We start from the raw sequence: 17,054 nt of genomic DNA on the forward strand, positions 1-17,054 counted from the left end.
CCGAATGTGAGAACAGGTAGGGTGAGCTAGAATAAGGTGACAAATTACCTTAATTTTAATTGACCTGCCACCATGCAGATATGTGTCAGCGGAAACCAAATGCTGCCACGACTTGTGTGCGGCGTACTGGTGTGCTACAGATGTATCTGGCAGCCCTAAATGGAACCATACAGGTCTGAATATTAGGGTTTATACAGAGCAAACACACGTTGGTTCATGATGGCTATTTATGTGGAGAGAATACGTGGTCCAGCTAAACCAGACCGTCATACATTCAATAGGTATTAAAAGCACAATTTATATTTTCAAACAAAAGAGTTGTAATTAATAGTATCATTCAACCGCTTTGGGGCACAGGGGGCATTTAATACAACTTAGAGTTTCAGACGGTAAATAAAGTTACTAACTCGTGTAATTCACCTCAACTCTCAGGAGGAAACAAACCGGCAGGTCCCGGCGGCGACCGCCAAGATCGATTGGCCGACTGGGTGCTGGCACGAACGAATCCTAAATAACAAGGAGTATCAGGGTGAGCGAGCGTATTCCCGTTTGTTACACAGACAGTTAGTCGGGGCGCAGGGAAGTGGAAACTTACTAGCAGCAATTGAGGCGCAATCCTTCAAAACGATTCAGGTCCACGGAACTCCGTCTACCGCTACGCGGAGTTTGGGGCGGAGCCGCCACATAACATAGGTGGTGGAAATAGAGAAAATACTACAGGGGCCTGAAGGGGACAGCCTTCTTCTAAATGACAACAGTGAAGTCGATCTAATTGCGGCGGTAGTGTGGACCCGTTTGAAATGACGGAAATTGCCATTTAAGATTATTTAGTACTCACATCGGATATTTAGGCGACAAAAGGAGGGTTTTAATAATGGCACAAAAGCTTGCATGTCTCAACCATGAAATGTGTGCAACACAGTGTGTGATAATCATATCATACATCAGTTAGAATGTTAAGTAAGCAAGCACACGGTATGTAAAAATGATTTTGACTAAATCTCATGCATGTGTTAGGCTGGGTATATGATCAACAAGTATATAGTATATAGCGCTCACGCACTACCCAAACATGGGAGTGTAGGCGAGCAAACACATCATAAACCGTGATCATGTAATGTGAAAGAGCCAGATTCGTTACACTCGTGCACCTATCAAACATGGTGGTGTAGACGAGTGAGCCATTGGGGTTGCAGATCAAGAAAGTCATAGTACGTTATGCTCACGCACACCCCAGGTATGGGTTAGCGTGGGTGGACAAACAGCTTATTAAGAAGAGGGAACAGCCCTGAATAACTCACGCACCTCCTGGGGCTAAAGGTATAGACAAATTAACCTAGGATGCAGAGCTTTACATCATCTTAATGCTGCCAATTGCGCAAGACTGCCGTCCTGCTCATTCAAACCATTTTTAATGGAATCCAAAAGGGACATCCATTTACATTCTCGTAAATTCAGGACAGATGCTAGGTTCCCACCTCTCCTACCCAGGGACACCTTCTCAATTACCAACCACTTTAAATCTGACACTGTGTGTCCGGTGCTCTGCCAGTGGTCCACCAAAGGGGCTCCTGGGACCTTGCAACGTAGCCTGCTACAATGTGAAGAAATCCGAGATTTTATCTTTTGCTGGGTTTGTCCAACATACACTTTGTTGCATGGACATGTTATGATGTAGATGACACTATTTGTGTTGCAGTTGGTATGGTGTTTTAATGTGAAGACCTGATCGCCATGTGTGAAGGTTTTTGTCTGAATGCTGGCCTCATAAGCTGTGCACGTGCCACATCTGAAGTGACCTATCACTGGTGGTAGATTCCATAGGCTTGTAAGTGTGGGAGGGTTCTCAGGTTCCAGATATGAATGTACCACCATGTCTCGAATGTTTTTAGACCTCATAAATGAATGGAGGGGGAGCTGCGGTTGATCAATCACGTCAGCTATAAGAGGCCAATTCTTGTTGATGATTTGTTTCACTTCGTTGCTTCTTGTAGTGAACGTGGTGACACAAATCATCCGATTCATTTCAGTGGCATCGCGGGTTTCAGGATTCAACAAATTCACTCGCGGGTTGTACCATGCTCGTTTTCTAGCACGTCTAACCATGCGAGCAGGGTAGCCACGTGATATGAGGCGCTCTTGTAAGATCTCAGACTCCTTGATGTAGTTGGTGCGTGTGGAACAGTTTCTTCTAATTCTGAGAAACTGGCCTACAGGTAGGTTGTCTCTAAGGCCTCTCGGATGGTGGCTTCCATACTGTAACAGAGAGTTACGCTCTGTCGGCTTTCTGTAAAGTGTGGTCAGGAGGTGATCGTTCTCCACATAAATGCAGATGTCCAAGAAGGGTATGGATTTGTTGCTTGATTCCAAGGTAAATTGGATGTTGGGGTTCCGCTGGTTCAGCCAAACATGGTAATCCTTCAGTTGGTCGCTGTTGCCTTGCCAAATGCATAGAACATCATCGATGTATCTGACCCAAAGGGTCAGCATTGATGAGAAGGGATTGTTTGGTGAAAAAACATGTTCCTGTTCGAAATGGTCCATGTAGATGATGGCCAAATTGGGGGCAAAGGTTGCGCCCACAGCCACGCCCTTGGTTTGTATATAGAATTTTTCTTGGAAGATGAAGAAATTCTTCTTCATAGCAATGCACAATAAATCAATTATAAATTCAGTTGGGACTTGGAACGGCGCTGGTCTTTGGTTCAATACAACTTCCATCACATCCAAAGCTTCCTGTTGTGGGATGCTAGTATGGAGTGATATAATATCACAGGTTACCAAAAGTGTGGTCTCTGGATCGAATGGTCTTTCATCGATTAGTTGAATCACTTGGGTGGTGTCACGGAGATAGGCTCTTGTGTTGAGGGCAATGGGCTTCAAGAAGAAATCTATGTATTTGCATAGCGGCTCTAGCATGGACCCACAACCAGACACTATAGGACGTCCTGGGGGGGTGTCAAGATTCTTGTGAACCTTGGGTAAGGTGTAAATAGTTGCCAACCTCGGGGATTTCTGGTTCAAGAATTTGAACTCTTGGTCACTAAGGAAGCCAGCTTCCAAACCCTTTTGTGTAGTAGATAGAATCATGAGGGCTAAGTCTCTAGATGGGTCACTGGATAGTTCTTGGTAACTGACACCATCAGACAGTTGTCTATTGATTTCTTCTTTGTACTTAGACAAATCTTGGACAGCGATTGCCCCGCCTTTGACGGCGGGTTTAATGACAACTCGCTGATTGGTAGAAAGATCCTTCAGTGCTTGTTGTTCTTTCTTGCTGAGATTAAATCTAGCAAACTTTCTATTGCTCAGAGTTTGATCTACTGCTTTTGTGACGATATCTTCAAAAGCCAGGATTCTAGGGCTCATAGCATAGGTGGGTGGGAAGAAGGTTGATGGTTCCCTCAGTCCCGTGATGGATCCTTGTTGCCTGGTGGTTTGGTTCCGAAAGAAATACCTTAGTCGAATCTTTCTGAAGAATCTATATAGTTCAGTTTTCAGCTGAAATTTGTTAGCTGAAGCAGTGGGCACATAGGAGAGGCCTTTACTTAATACCTTAATTTTTTTCATCCTTAAGGTGGTAAGTCGAGATGTTGATCACAGGGTTAGCAGTTGCGATAGTGGTGGGTGATACCTCAGGTAACGTGGTGGCTGTTCCCGTCACCACCGGTAGGTGTTTCTCCGAATCGAGATTTCGCCATGTGGTTCGGGCGGAATGTCACTTGTTTTGTTGATTTGCCCCTGTTGCCATCCCATCCGGAATTTTGTGGCTGCCCTCTCCTCTGTCCTCTGTTCCAATTGGTCCCACGTCCACGTGGGGGCTGCCATTGTTCCCGGCCCTGCTCTAAAAAATGAGGTTGGAATTGAGGGGGGTATTGTTGGTAGTTGGTATCTCCAGGTGGGTAATTGTATGAGGTGCTGGGGCCCGCCTCACCGTCACTCCCCGAGCTGTAGGAGGAGTCGGGAAAAACAGATTTTTTATCAAAGGTTCTCAAGTCTCTCGCCAATTTCTCCAATTTCTTGGTTTGGGCAGTGATGTCAAATTCTTTGATTGATGCTTCCAGATTCTCAAGAGCTTCCTTACTTTTGGTCAACGTGCTGTCCCCTAGGATCTCGGCTTTGAGGACGTCCACAAAAATAGCTGGCTCGATTTAAATCGAGCCAGCTATTTTTGTGGACGTCCCAAAATTTAAAGAAGGGTTTAGCTACGTAGCTAACAACTGCTCCCGGCACTGGATGGTGCTGGGAGTGGAGACGGCTGCTGAACAAGTGGTAACACTCAGTAAAGAAATTGCAGACCTCAAAGCCGAGAACCTAGGGGACAGCACGAGAACCTTTGATAAAAAATCTGTTTACCCCTACCTGCAACCAGACTACTACAAGCAGGATACCCAAGGACGCTTTTCCAACCGCGGCCGCGGTGGGTTTAGAGGAAGACGGAATTTCTCTACATTTTCCGACTCCTCCTACAGCTAGGGGAGTGACGGTGAGGCGGGCCCCAGCACCTCATACAATTACCCACCTGGAGATACCAACTACCAACAATACCCCCCTCAATTCCAACCTCATTTTTTAGAGCAGGGCCGGGGACAATGGCGGCCCCCACGTGGACGTGGGACCAATTGGAACAGAGGACAGAGGAGAGGGCAGCCACAAAATTCCGGATGGGATGGCAACAGGGGCAAATCAACAAAACAAGTGACATTCCGCCCCGAACCACATGGCGAAATCTCGACTCGGAGAAACACCTACCGGTGGTGACGGGAACAGCCACCACGTTACCTGAGGTATCACCCACCACTATCGCAACTGCTAACCCTGTGATCAACATCTCGACTTACCACCTTAAGGATGAAGAAATTAAGGTATTAAGTAAAGGCCTCTCCTATGTGCCCACTGCTTCAGCTAACAAATTTCAGCTGAAAACTGAACTATATAGATTCTTCAGAAAGATTCGACTAAGGTATTTCTTTCGGAACCAAACCACCAGGCAACAAGGATCCATCACGGGACTGAGGGAACCATCAACCTTCTTCCCACCCACCTATGCTATGAGCCCTAGAATCCTGGCTTTTGAAGATATCGTCACAAAAGCAGTAGATCAAACTCTGAGCAATAGAAAGTTTGCTAGATTTAATCTCAGCAAGAAAGAACAACAAGCACTGAAGGATCTTTCTACCAATCAGCGAGTTGTCATTAAACCCGCCGACAAAGGCGGGGCAATCGTTGTCCAAGATTTGTCTAAGTACAAAGAAGAAATCAATAGACAACTGTCTGATGGTGTCAGTTACCAAGAACTATCCAGTGACCCATCTAGAGACTTAGCCCTCATGATTCTATCTACTACACAAAAGGGTTTGGAAGCTGGCTTCCTTAGTGACCAAGAGTTCAAATTCTTGAACCAGAAATCCCCGAGGTTGGCAACTATTTACACCTTACCCAAGGTTCACAAGAATCTTGACACCCCCCCCCCAGGACGTCCTATAGTGTCTGGTTGTGGGTCCATGCTAGAGCCGCTATGCAAATACATAGATTTCTTCTTGAAGCCCATTGCCCTCAACACAAGAGCCTATCTCCGTGACACCACCCAAGTGATTCAACTAATCGATGAAAGACCATTCGATCCAGAGACCACACTTTTGGTAACCTGTGATATTATATCACTCTATACTAGCATCCCACAACAGGAAGCTTTGGATGTGATGGAAGTTGTATTGAACCAAAGACCAGCGCCGTTCCAAGTCCCAACTGAATTTATAATTGATTTATTGTGCATTGCTATGAAGAAGAATTTCTTCATCTTCCAAGAAAAATTCTATGTACAAACCAAGGGCGTGGCTATGGGCGCAACCTTTGCCCCCAATTTGGCCATCATCTACATGGACCATTTCGAACAGGAACATGTTTTTTCACCAAACAATCCCTTCTCATCAATGCTGACCCTTTGGGTCAGATACATCGATGATGTTCTATGCATTTGGCAAGGCAACAGCGACCAACTGAAGGATTACCATGTTTGGCTGAACCAGCGGAACCCCAACATCCAATTTACCTTGGAATCAAGCAACAAATCCATACCCTTCTTGGACATCTGCATTTGTGTGGAGAGCGATCACCTCCTGACCACACTTTACAGAAAGCCGACAGAGCGTAACTCTCTGTTACAGTATGGAAGCCACCATCCGAGAGGCCTTAGAGACAACCTACCTGTAGGCCAGTTTCTCAGAATTAGAAGAAACTGTTCCACACGCACCAACTACATCAAGGAGTCTGACATCTTACAAGAGCGCCTCATATCACGTGGCTACCCTGCTCGCATGGTTAGACGTGCTAGAAAACGAGCATGGTACAACCCGCGAGTGAATTTGTTGAATCCTGAAACCCGCGATGCCACTGAAATGAATCGGATGATTTGTGTCACCACGTTCACTACAAGAAGCAACGAAGTGAAACAAATCATCAACAAGAATTGGCCTCTTATAGCTGACGTGATTGATCAACCGCAGCTCCCCCTCCATTCATTTATGAGGTCTAAAAACATTCGAGACATGGTGGTACATTCATATCTGGAACCTGAGAACCATCCCACACTTACAAGCCTATGGAATCTACCACCAGTGATAGGTCACTTCAGATGTGGCACGTGCAGAGCTTGTGAGGCCAGCATCCAGACAAAAACCTTCACACATGGCGATCAGGTCTTCACATTAAAACACCATACCAACTGCAACACAAATAGTGTCATCTACATCATAACATGTCCATGCAACAAAGTGTATGTTGGACAAACCCAGCAAAAGATAAAATCTCGGATTTCTTCACATTGTAGCAGGCTACGTTGCAAGGTCCCAGGAGCCCCTTTGGTGGACCACTGGCAGAGCACCGGACACACAGTGTCAGATTTAAAGTGGTTGGTAATTGAGAAGGTGTCCCTGGGTAGGAGAGGTGGGAACCTAGCATCTGTCCTGAATTTACGAGAATGTAAATGGATGTCCCTTTTGGATTCCATTAAAAATGGTTTGAATGAGCAGGACGGCAGTCTTGCGCAATTGGCAGCATTAAGATGATGTAAAGCTCTGCATCCTAGGTTAATTTGTCTATACCTTTAGCCCCAGGAGGTGTGTGAGTTATTCAGGGCTGTTCCCTCTTCTTAATAAGCTGTTTGTGCACCCACGCTAACCCATACCTGGGGTGTGCGTGAGCATAACGTACTATGACTTTCTTGATCTGCTACCCCCATGGCTCACTCGTCTACACCACCATGTTTGATAGGTGCACGAGTGTAACGAATCTGGCTCTTTCACATTACATGATCTCGGTTTATGATGTGTTTGCTCGCCTACACTCCCATGTTTGGGTAGTGCGTGAGCGCTATATACTATATACTTGTTGATGATATACCCAGCCTAACACATGCATGAGATTTAGTCAAAATCATTTTTACATACCGTGTGCTTGCTTACTTAACATTCTAACTGATGTATGATATGATTATCACACACTGTGTTGCACACATTTCATGGTTGAGACATGCAAGCTTTTGTGCCATTACTAAAACCCTCCTTTTGTCGCCTAAATATCCGATGTGAGTACTAAATAATCTTAAATGGCAATTTCCGTCATTTCAAACGGGTCCACACTACCGCCGCAATTAGATCGACTTCACTGTTGTCATTTAGAAGAAGGCTGTCCTCTTCAGGCGCCTGTAGTATTTTCTCTATTTCCACCACCTATGTTATGTGGCGGCTCCGCCCCAAACTCCGCGTAGCGGTAGACGGAGTTCCGTGGACCTGAATCGTTTTGAAGGATTGCGCCTCAATTGCTGCTAGTAAGTGTCCACTTCCCTGCGCCCCGACTAACTGTCTGTGTAACAAACGGGAATACGCTCGCTCACCCTGATACTCCTTGTTATTTAGGATTCGTTCGTGCCAGCACCCAGTCGGCCAATCGATCTTGGCGGTCGCCGCCGGGACCTGCCGGTTTGTTTCCTCCTGAGAGTTGAGGTGAATTACACGAGTTAGTAACTTTATTTACCGTCTGAAACTCTAAGTTGTATTAAATGCCCCCTGTGCCCCAAAGCGGTTGAATGATACTATTAATTACAACTCTTTTGTTTGAAAATATCAATTGTGCTTTTAATACCTATTGAATGTATGACGGTCTGGTTTAGCTGGACCACATATTCTCTCCACATAAATAGCCATCATGAACCAACGTGTGTTTGCTCTGTATAAACCCTAATATTCAGACCTGTATGGTTCCATTTAGGGCTGCCAGATACATCTGTAGCACACCAGTACGCCGCACACAAGTCGTGGCAGCATTTGGTTTCCGCTGACACATATCTGCATGGTGTCAGGTCAATTAAAATTAAGGTAATTTGTCACCTTATTCTAGCTCACCCTACCTGTTCTCACATTCGGAATCTGGTATTTATATTAATAATTTGGCCTTGCAGCCAATTATAGCTTGTTCGTGTAATGGCCTTTTACCACTACACACCTGTACTAATGAACACCTGTGGTTCACTCCATAGTTAACAGCCTTCTTGAAGAAGTTTTTTCCTACTGGGAGCAGTACACCAATTGGATTGTCTACTGCACTGCCTCTTCTCCACCCCAAGTGAGTCTTTCCCTCAGGCAATGTTGTGTATTGTTCATTGTATATTCCTTTTTAAAAAAAAAATTCCTATTGACTATTGCTGTCCTCAGCAACTAAGATTCACACTATTGAGCATGAGCATGATGTAATGCGTACTCTTAGTGAGTTCTTCCCTCAGACAGCGTTACGTACTGGTCATTATATATGTCCTTTTTTTAAAAAAATTCTGGTTGGCTACTGTTTTTCCTCGGCAATTATGATTAATACCATTGAGCTTGAGCATGATGAAATACGTACTCCGCTCTTAGTTCCTTTTCGTCCAGAGGCCCTAGTGACCCGGACTCCATGGTCCAATTTGTATTTGATTAATCAACCTTTATGGTTTACAGGACAGTGACTGCGATGTCCAGTTAATCTAAAGTTTTCTGACATTGGTTTTTAATCTTACAGACAGGACGGCCCCACTTCGTCCCTTCCCCCATTGCATATGTCCTGTTGAAGACCCCGAAAAGGACTTAATTTAGCCTACACATAGGGGTCGAAACGTCGACGACTTCTAACTTTTGGACATCCGGCACATCTCCAGGATCACACTAAACCACATATGTGACCGTAGAATGTCCTTAGTTGAATTGTGATTTGAACCTTTGCCATAATTTATATAGGCTGTTGGTTTTTGGAATAATTCCAATTCCTGTTTTGATTTTTGTATATATCTATTTTCTGTTTAAGTCTGTGTACTTTCCTTAACCTTTTCACAGCCCTTGAGCACCACCCCTTTTACCCTTCTCTTCCCAACTTGGGGCTATTTCAATTCCCAATTCTTCACTCTCCTTAATAGTGATTGTAAAATGCTTCACCAAAATCCAATGTAGTGTTGTTAAATAAAATGACAACATTCTTATAAGAATTACTTCTGATCTTTATTTGAAGTGTATAATTGTGATATTGTATGTTTACACGTTCTCCTTACAGTATAAGAAAAGGGTTTCCTCTTGCCCATTGCATAACCTGCATGATGATGAGGTAGGTGTTGAAGGCCTTGTTGGTAGTGTGTCTCTAGTAGGGGATTGACCAAACCTGAAGGCTATGAACCTGATTTTGTGGAACCTTTTTATTATTTCAAATAAGTAGGCTTGTGAATTTTGTGGTTTATGCATGTCCTTGAAAGCTTTTGTTTTCTAAAGGATTCCTTGTCTTTGATCCACTACAATAGTTCCATTTGTTTATTCATAGCAAACCGGGGTAGTTTTGCTTCCCAGTGATGTTATTCATCCAATGCTTCTAGGGCCTCCTTACTGGCATGGGCCCAGTGATTCATTTTGCCACCTTCTTGAATCTCTTTCCAAATAAGAGATCTTAATGAATCTGGCCTAGCCTCTCTTAGCGATCATGTACTTCAAAATGGCACTTTGTCGTACTAGCCCTTGTTCTTATGATCCGAACTCTAGGCAGATCTGTGCTGGTGAGGTGTATTGAGGAAGATGAAATATGAGTCGTGAAGTCTTGCATTGAGAGTTGTTCAAAATAGGGTACGCTTTCCTGGGAAGGCTTCTGGCCCATTGGTCAACATTGGGATCACCTTAGCTTCGATTGCTGTCAGTACTTGTTTCCAAGTTGGTCCTGGGATCTTTTTTGAAAAGCAATGATGAATGAAGACAAGTGGGGCTTTAGTGTGTTGAGGTGAAGCATGGGGCAATGGCGGTCTTTGAGCCATACCCCTAAATATTTGTTACTAGAACTTTTTTCCATCAGTTATCCTCCCTGGTGCCACCCCCCTCTTTTTCTGGCCGCCTCCAAATTTTGCTATTTTAGTTTTCTCTAGCTTCACTGTCATGCAAATATGTGAGCAGAAAAGAGCCACACATTTATTAGACTTTGCAAACCAATTGGTGTTAAGTTCAGCAGCACTGTCGTCTCCATACTGTAGTGATGCCAGCAATTGGTGATTGGACAATTTTTTTGGGGGGGGAAGTGTGCTTCATCCAGTGATCTGCTTGAATCCGAAATAAGTAAGTTAAACAAAAAGGTGCGAGGACACACTCCTGTGTTACGCCTCACACAGTTTTTATTGCTGGGGATCGGCCCCTATTCGCACTAAGACTCGCTTTTGCCCAGGTTTCTGAGTAGAAAAGCTGCACAGCACGTAGGAGATTTGATGGGATGGTCCGCAGTGCCAATTTGCACTACAGTAAATTCCTCTCTATCCCCCAGATACATCAAGAACCCATTTTGCTATTCCTTAATAGCGAAAAATAACGATTCGCTATTAAGGAATGGCAAAATGCAATGCATAAAGAAATCACTAAAAAAATAGCGATTTCTTAAAATTCCTTATTTACCTCCCCATTCATTCCTATGGGCCTAGAGGCCCATAGGAATGAATGGGAAGACATTCTCAATTTGCGAATCGCAATTAGCAAATCGCAAATTGAGAATGCGATTTCAAGGGTGCAGAGGTGTCCAAAGGACACCCTGTTGCACACCTGAAATTGATCTGTGCACGTATGTTGCACACACACATGATCTGTGCATGTATGTTGCGCAACATGAAACTTTGAAAATGCACTTTAGTGCATTTTTCTAAGTTTTTGCAAATTACCATGAAGTTCAACTGCATGGTAATTTGCGAGACCTATTAGCGAAATCGCTATTTTTTAAATTTTTATGAATTGCATTAAAGGAATCTCAATTTGAGATTCCTTAAATGCAAGTAATCGCAATTTTGCGATTTCTTAATTTGCGATTTTTGCATTTGGGATGATGCATCCCAAATGCAAAAATACTGGTCGCAAAGGGTCAGATTCTGAGAATCTGCCCCTTTGCGAGCGGATTTTATCTTGATGCATCTATGCCAATGTGATTAAAAGCTTTTGAAAAGTCGATAAAGCTTGTGTAAAGCAACTGTTTGTTTTTTTAGAATATTTCATGATGAGGACGAGAGAGCCACCAGGTTATTGGTCGTGTATGATTTGAGGCGGAAGATTTTTTAGTTTATCTGAATCAGGCATGCTTCATCCGCCCAACATGCCAGTTCTTACAACAGGATGCCAGCAAATATTTTTGATTCAGTCTCTAATAGCGCAATCATTCAATAACTATCTGGGTTTGAATAGGGGCCTTTTTTGTAGGTGGGGTGAAGGATGGATCCTCACCAAGATGTATGTATGTATGTTGTTTTTCTCGAGACAGAACAGTTAAAGTGTTGGAGGAGTGGTTTGCTCTACAGGCCTGCAGATCGATACTGGGAATCCATTTGTCCCGGAGCCCCATTACCTCTGATTTTCTTTATCTGGACTTCAATTACAGTTTACTTAACTAAAGTAAACTCTATGGTTTGAAACACCTTTTTTTTTTTAAATAAAAAAAAATGAAATTGAATTAAAAAAGAAAGGTTAAATCTTTGTTATAGTTAGAAAACCTTTAGTTATGCTTTCTATCCAAACAAAACTTAAGTGACAATCATTACAAATTCTAAAGTACTAGTTATGCCCTCGATTTACAGATTATGCACCACCTCTCAATTAATATAACTATTTATTCTTTAACTACAAACCTAACTTGGACTACACAAACATTTCTAAACCTGTACTTATACCTTTAATTTATCATTTAAGCAATACTTTCAAATTTTTATAACTTGTGCACCTCCATACACAATATTTTCAACTTGCCCAAAGCCCGTGTGCAGCATGGAGTTGGCTGCATGCGGAGAGGGGTTTGCCCTGCGCCCAACCCCCCTGCCGCTCACCGCAAAAGGCAGTTAGATTAATGTATGGTAATTAAATATTACTTTATGTTTATAAACCCTAGAAATTCACTTAAATAAGAATATGTTACCGGGGTGTTAGAGTTATGAAATAGCATTAAAAAACATAGAAATTCACTGAAAAAAACAAGGTTACCAGGACGTTATAGTCAGGTTCGGATTTTACAAACACACACACACACAAATATATACACTCGCACATACTTGTAATAATATTGGAAGTTGTAGTATTTTTGAAAAACAATCTGAAAAAGCACTGCTTCTATTTTTTAACTCGATCGCCTTCATCTTATTTAAAATAAGAAGTCGTAAATTTCATATTGACAACAGGAAGGAGGATGCATTTGAGAAAGCATTTTTTGGGACTCAAATACCGCAGTATTGTGACTGAATTAAACTGACAGCTTTGCGTATGCTACATGACAGGAGCCACAGTGACATTTATGCAGGTCGCGTTTTACCTCTCCCTGCCCGTAGTTTTAACATACCTTTAACTTTTTGACACTGATGCACGGGTCGTTCGAGAAACTCTCGGTGTCTGCTATTTGAATGTAAGAATCTTCCAGTTCGCCAGTCAGATCGTTTCTCACCTGTAAACAAATGAGAGGAATGGTAAACGGATATTGGGAAGTATTCGGGACTAAGCATAAAGACTTAATGACCTCAACATAAAAAAAAACCATACTTCATGGCCCAAATGACTACACCACGTTACAACTTGTAAAAAGATTATTTTAAAAAGATATATATATTTTTTTTACCTCTGAGCTCTCCTCTTATCTTGGCTCTGTCTCAGCACGTTTGTACACAGAAACACTACATCATGAAGGTTGATGAATTAGGGGCAGATGTAGCAAAGCATTTTTTTGTCGCAAATCCTGCGAATCGCTAAAAAGCAGCGTTTGCGACAAAAAAATCTCAAAATGGAATGTATCATGTAAAAACCATCGCAATATTAGGGAATCACAAATTTTGCGATTCCTTAATATTGAGTAAGCCTTTAAGGAATCGCAAATTGCGATTCCTTAAATGCTATGTATTAAGCAATTCAGTATTGCGAATTTACACTAAGAAATCGCAAATTACCACCAACTTGTAGTTAGTGGTAATTTGCGAATTCTTTTACAAATGCACTTTTTGGCATTTGTAAAGGTGCCATTTGGCGCTCATACATGCCCTTAGGACATGTATGTGCGCCATATGCGCACACATGTAAATTTCAGGGGTGCAGCAGAGTGGCCTTAAGACACCCTTGCACCCTTGAAATTATTCTCAATTTGTGAAAAGCAAATTGCGAATCGCAAATTGAGAATAACTTCCCATTCTTTCCTATGGGCCTCCTAGCCCATAGAAATGAATGGGAAATTATTCCTTAATTGCGATTAGCAATTTGCTAATCGCAATTAAGGAATTTTAAGAAATCGCTAAAAAATTGCGAATTTCTAGATACATACCATTTTGCAATTCTCAAATAGCGATTCTCAAAAAATCGCTATTTGAGAATCGTAAATGGGTATCTTGATACATCTGCCCCTTAGGGCCTAAAAGGATGATCTCCAACAAATTGGCAGAAGGTGCGAGCAATTCATTACGCCTTATGCAACCTGCCATCAGTCAGAAACAATCACCACTAGCAGTCATTAGTCTCTGTCATTTGGCTGGCAGAATGATAGCATTTTGTGCAAGGGTAAAAGCAACACTCCTAAATATATGCCTTATATCACATTCCTGGTGACAGGAATGGCATTATGATCAAATGTAATGGCCTTCTAACTCTCAAAGTACCCGTGCATCACTTACGACTCCAACCAAACACTGAAGCAAACTACCTCGTGGTCATTAGCACGAGTGTCTCTGGAATCCCAAGTTAATTAACAAAACCATATTTGTCCTTCAAAGGAGGGGGCCAAACTCATATCTCGCTGAGACCTAATTTTAAGCAGACACCAAGGTCCTTGCTCAGAGTTTCCATAAAAGATGGTCAGCTATAGAGGTAAATATTATGCTGTGTTATATTTTGAAGGGAGCTTGGAAACAGACCTAGACAAGAATAGTACATCACCGAGGCATATAGTACACTAAGGCGCAATCATCGTGACTGGAGTCTGAATTAACCCAGTGGGAGCAACTAAAACATAATAATTTAGGCACGATACCATCATTTTATCCCCCCCCCAAAGATCTTTTCACAGCTCCTTTCCGCTTCAGAATGGAAACGGTAATGCATACCATCTTTTCGTTACACGGACTAAAGTTGTTAGAGAGTGGGAGAATCTAATTTGTATATATCTAAAAACTTTCTTATGGACTGCTCGATTCATATACATCAAGACATAGGACGGGAGGAAGTCCTTCATTAGTACACACTACAGGGCTATAAGACCAGTGAGCTTCATCTTATCTTTACCCACCATTCCCTCAAGGATTTCGGGGGAAGAATTGTGGATTTTTTGCAATTTTGCAGGACGTGATTATAAATCAAAGGACGGTGCCACATAATTCGGCACTGACAATTATATGGTTATATGGAGGTGGAATAGTCAAGACAGAGTTTGCATTGCTAGGATGAGCCAGGGATCCGGGGGAAGTTGATGATCAACTGCTGATCGCCGGAGCTCCTCCTCCCTTCCACGTCAGACGGAGTGCGCGATGTTCGGAGTGTCTGAACTGGGGTGGCGGAGTGAGCTACAGAATGATGATGGATTAAACCCAGATCAGTTGACTGGGGGTGAGTGCGTGCAATGTTCAACACTCCATTCATCATCCCATTTGATTTCATGGATGGTGGTCTGCGGCCCAGTTGAGAAGGAGTAAAGATGGCCGTAGTGGTGACGGGGATGCAGATCTTACATGATTAATCGGACCGGAGCCTCAGGAAACCTAATTGCACCACGTCCACAACTGCCAGCTCACCTCACTGGTTTCAGGGATGGATTGGGATAAAAAATCGTCCAGGCACACAAAAAAAGTGGCTCACATGTGCGTGTTGCCTTTCCGCAAAACACACTGCTTGTGCAAAGGTTTATGAAAAGAAAGAGGGTGGGGGGCATGTTTTATTAACTTCACTTAGATAAAAAAAAATGCACAGATTAGTTTACACTGCTGTAACCATGGTGCCGACCGATTATAGGGCTAAAATCATCACGTTGATTGCAAGTAGTGTGTTACATATTGCTTCAAGGCTGTACGGGATCATCAAGAAATTATATCAAAAGCATTTGCCCTAAATATAGCCATTTTCTAGTTGGGCTTATCTCACAGATTGCTCACCCTTACAACACAAATACAGGTACTTATGTTGAGCAATTATCATTTTTGAAAGTCAGTGAAGCTTTGGAGCAATTGTCCAGAGACTTGTAGCGTTATTGTCTCTATGTCAGTATAATATAAACTGGCCAACACCTTCTATGTCTATGTGATAATTTGTGCACTTTATGAAAAGTCGAAAGGAACCCGCCTTTTAGATGTGTTAGAACAGAATATGTTGATCAGAAGTTAATGTTAATGTGTTTGTAGATTAATCATTTAGGGGAGATCTGATTTATTTAATAAATAAGATCCTGGCACACACCAGTTTTTTGGGGGGTTTTCAGAATAGATAACTGTTAGAATGGATAAGGTTTTTATCGTTAATTAAGTGGCTTCTGTAAACCGAAAAGTACGTATGAATTTAATTGATGTATACCTTGGGCCTCATTTATGAGGCCTTGCGTCAGTTTTGCGCTGCGGATGCGTCACTTTTTGTGACGCATCTGCGGCGTAAAACATGCGCCTTGTTGCTCCATATTTAAAAAGTGACGCATCTAGGTAGATGCGTCACTTTTTAAACCCCTGCGCCACATTATACCTGCGTCAGGTATAATGTATGCAGAGGGGGCGTTCCCCCGCAAAAAGCCTCGTAATAGTGACGCAGTGAAATCTATGAGATTTCACTGCGTTACTTTTAGGATGCGGTTGCGTCAAAATCTTGCGCCTGCCTCACAGCAGGCGTAAGACTGACGCAAGCCCTTTCACATGGGGCTCTCCCCATGTGAAAGGACGCATTGCTGGAGATGCGTCACTTTTGTGACACACTCCAGCAATGCGTCACTTTTGCGCTTACAGATGCGTCAGAAATACTGACGTATCTGTAAATCCTTGCGACATGATGCGTCATACATTAAATATGACGCATCATTGGTGTCGCAAGGAGTGCGCACTGAAAAGTGACGCATCGCTGTTTTCACGCAGCGATGCGTCACTTTTCATAAATGAGGCCCCTTGTTTTTTATTAACACGGACCTTTAAGGTGGTAGCTCAGAGAGTTTTTTTCAAGTGATCCAAGCTGGTAAAGGCTTTGGAGTTTACATATTTAAATAATGGTACATGAAAACTCACTTTTTGCTTTATAAGTACCAGTGCACGAAATGTAATTGATTAAACGTCCACATATAGTTTTGGAGCACTTGGAAACTTGATCATCGCTAAATGAAACGACGCAATGACACTACTTAAGAGTTACATTTAATTATGCAGCGGTTTCACTTGCTGACAATAATGTATGAACACATGATAGGCCCATTCCCAAATCACGAGTTTCCACTTCACAATATAGTGCATTCTGGCAGTTGGTTTCCTGGTTGTGTGGAAAATAAATACAAACTTGGTGAACATTATCGGCGCCATCTTGCCCCTTTTCCAAGCC

General features: G+C 42.7%; 1 protein-coding gene across 1 annotated transcript in view; it reads right to left on the reverse strand.

Moving 5' to 3' along the window:
• Window positions 1-17,054, reverse strand: part of GABBR2 (gamma-aminobutyric acid type B receptor subunit 2) — a 1,712,046-nt gene that overhangs the window by 1,057,446 nt on the left and 637,546 nt on the right. The window contains exon 4 of the mRNA XM_086967412.1: window positions 12,859-12,960. Within this exon, the coding sequence (XP_086823538.1) occupies window positions 12,859-12,960 (102 nt within the window). The remainder of the gene's footprint in view (window positions 1-12,858; window positions 12,961-17,054) is intronic.

Source organism: Lissotriton vulgaris, chromosome 4_1 (genome assembly GCF_964263255.1).
Source record: "Lissotriton vulgaris chromosome 4_1, aLisVul1.2, whole genome shotgun sequence".
In the NCBI taxonomy this organism is placed as follows: domain Eukaryota; kingdom Metazoa; phylum Chordata; class Amphibia; order Caudata; family Salamandridae; genus Lissotriton; species Lissotriton vulgaris.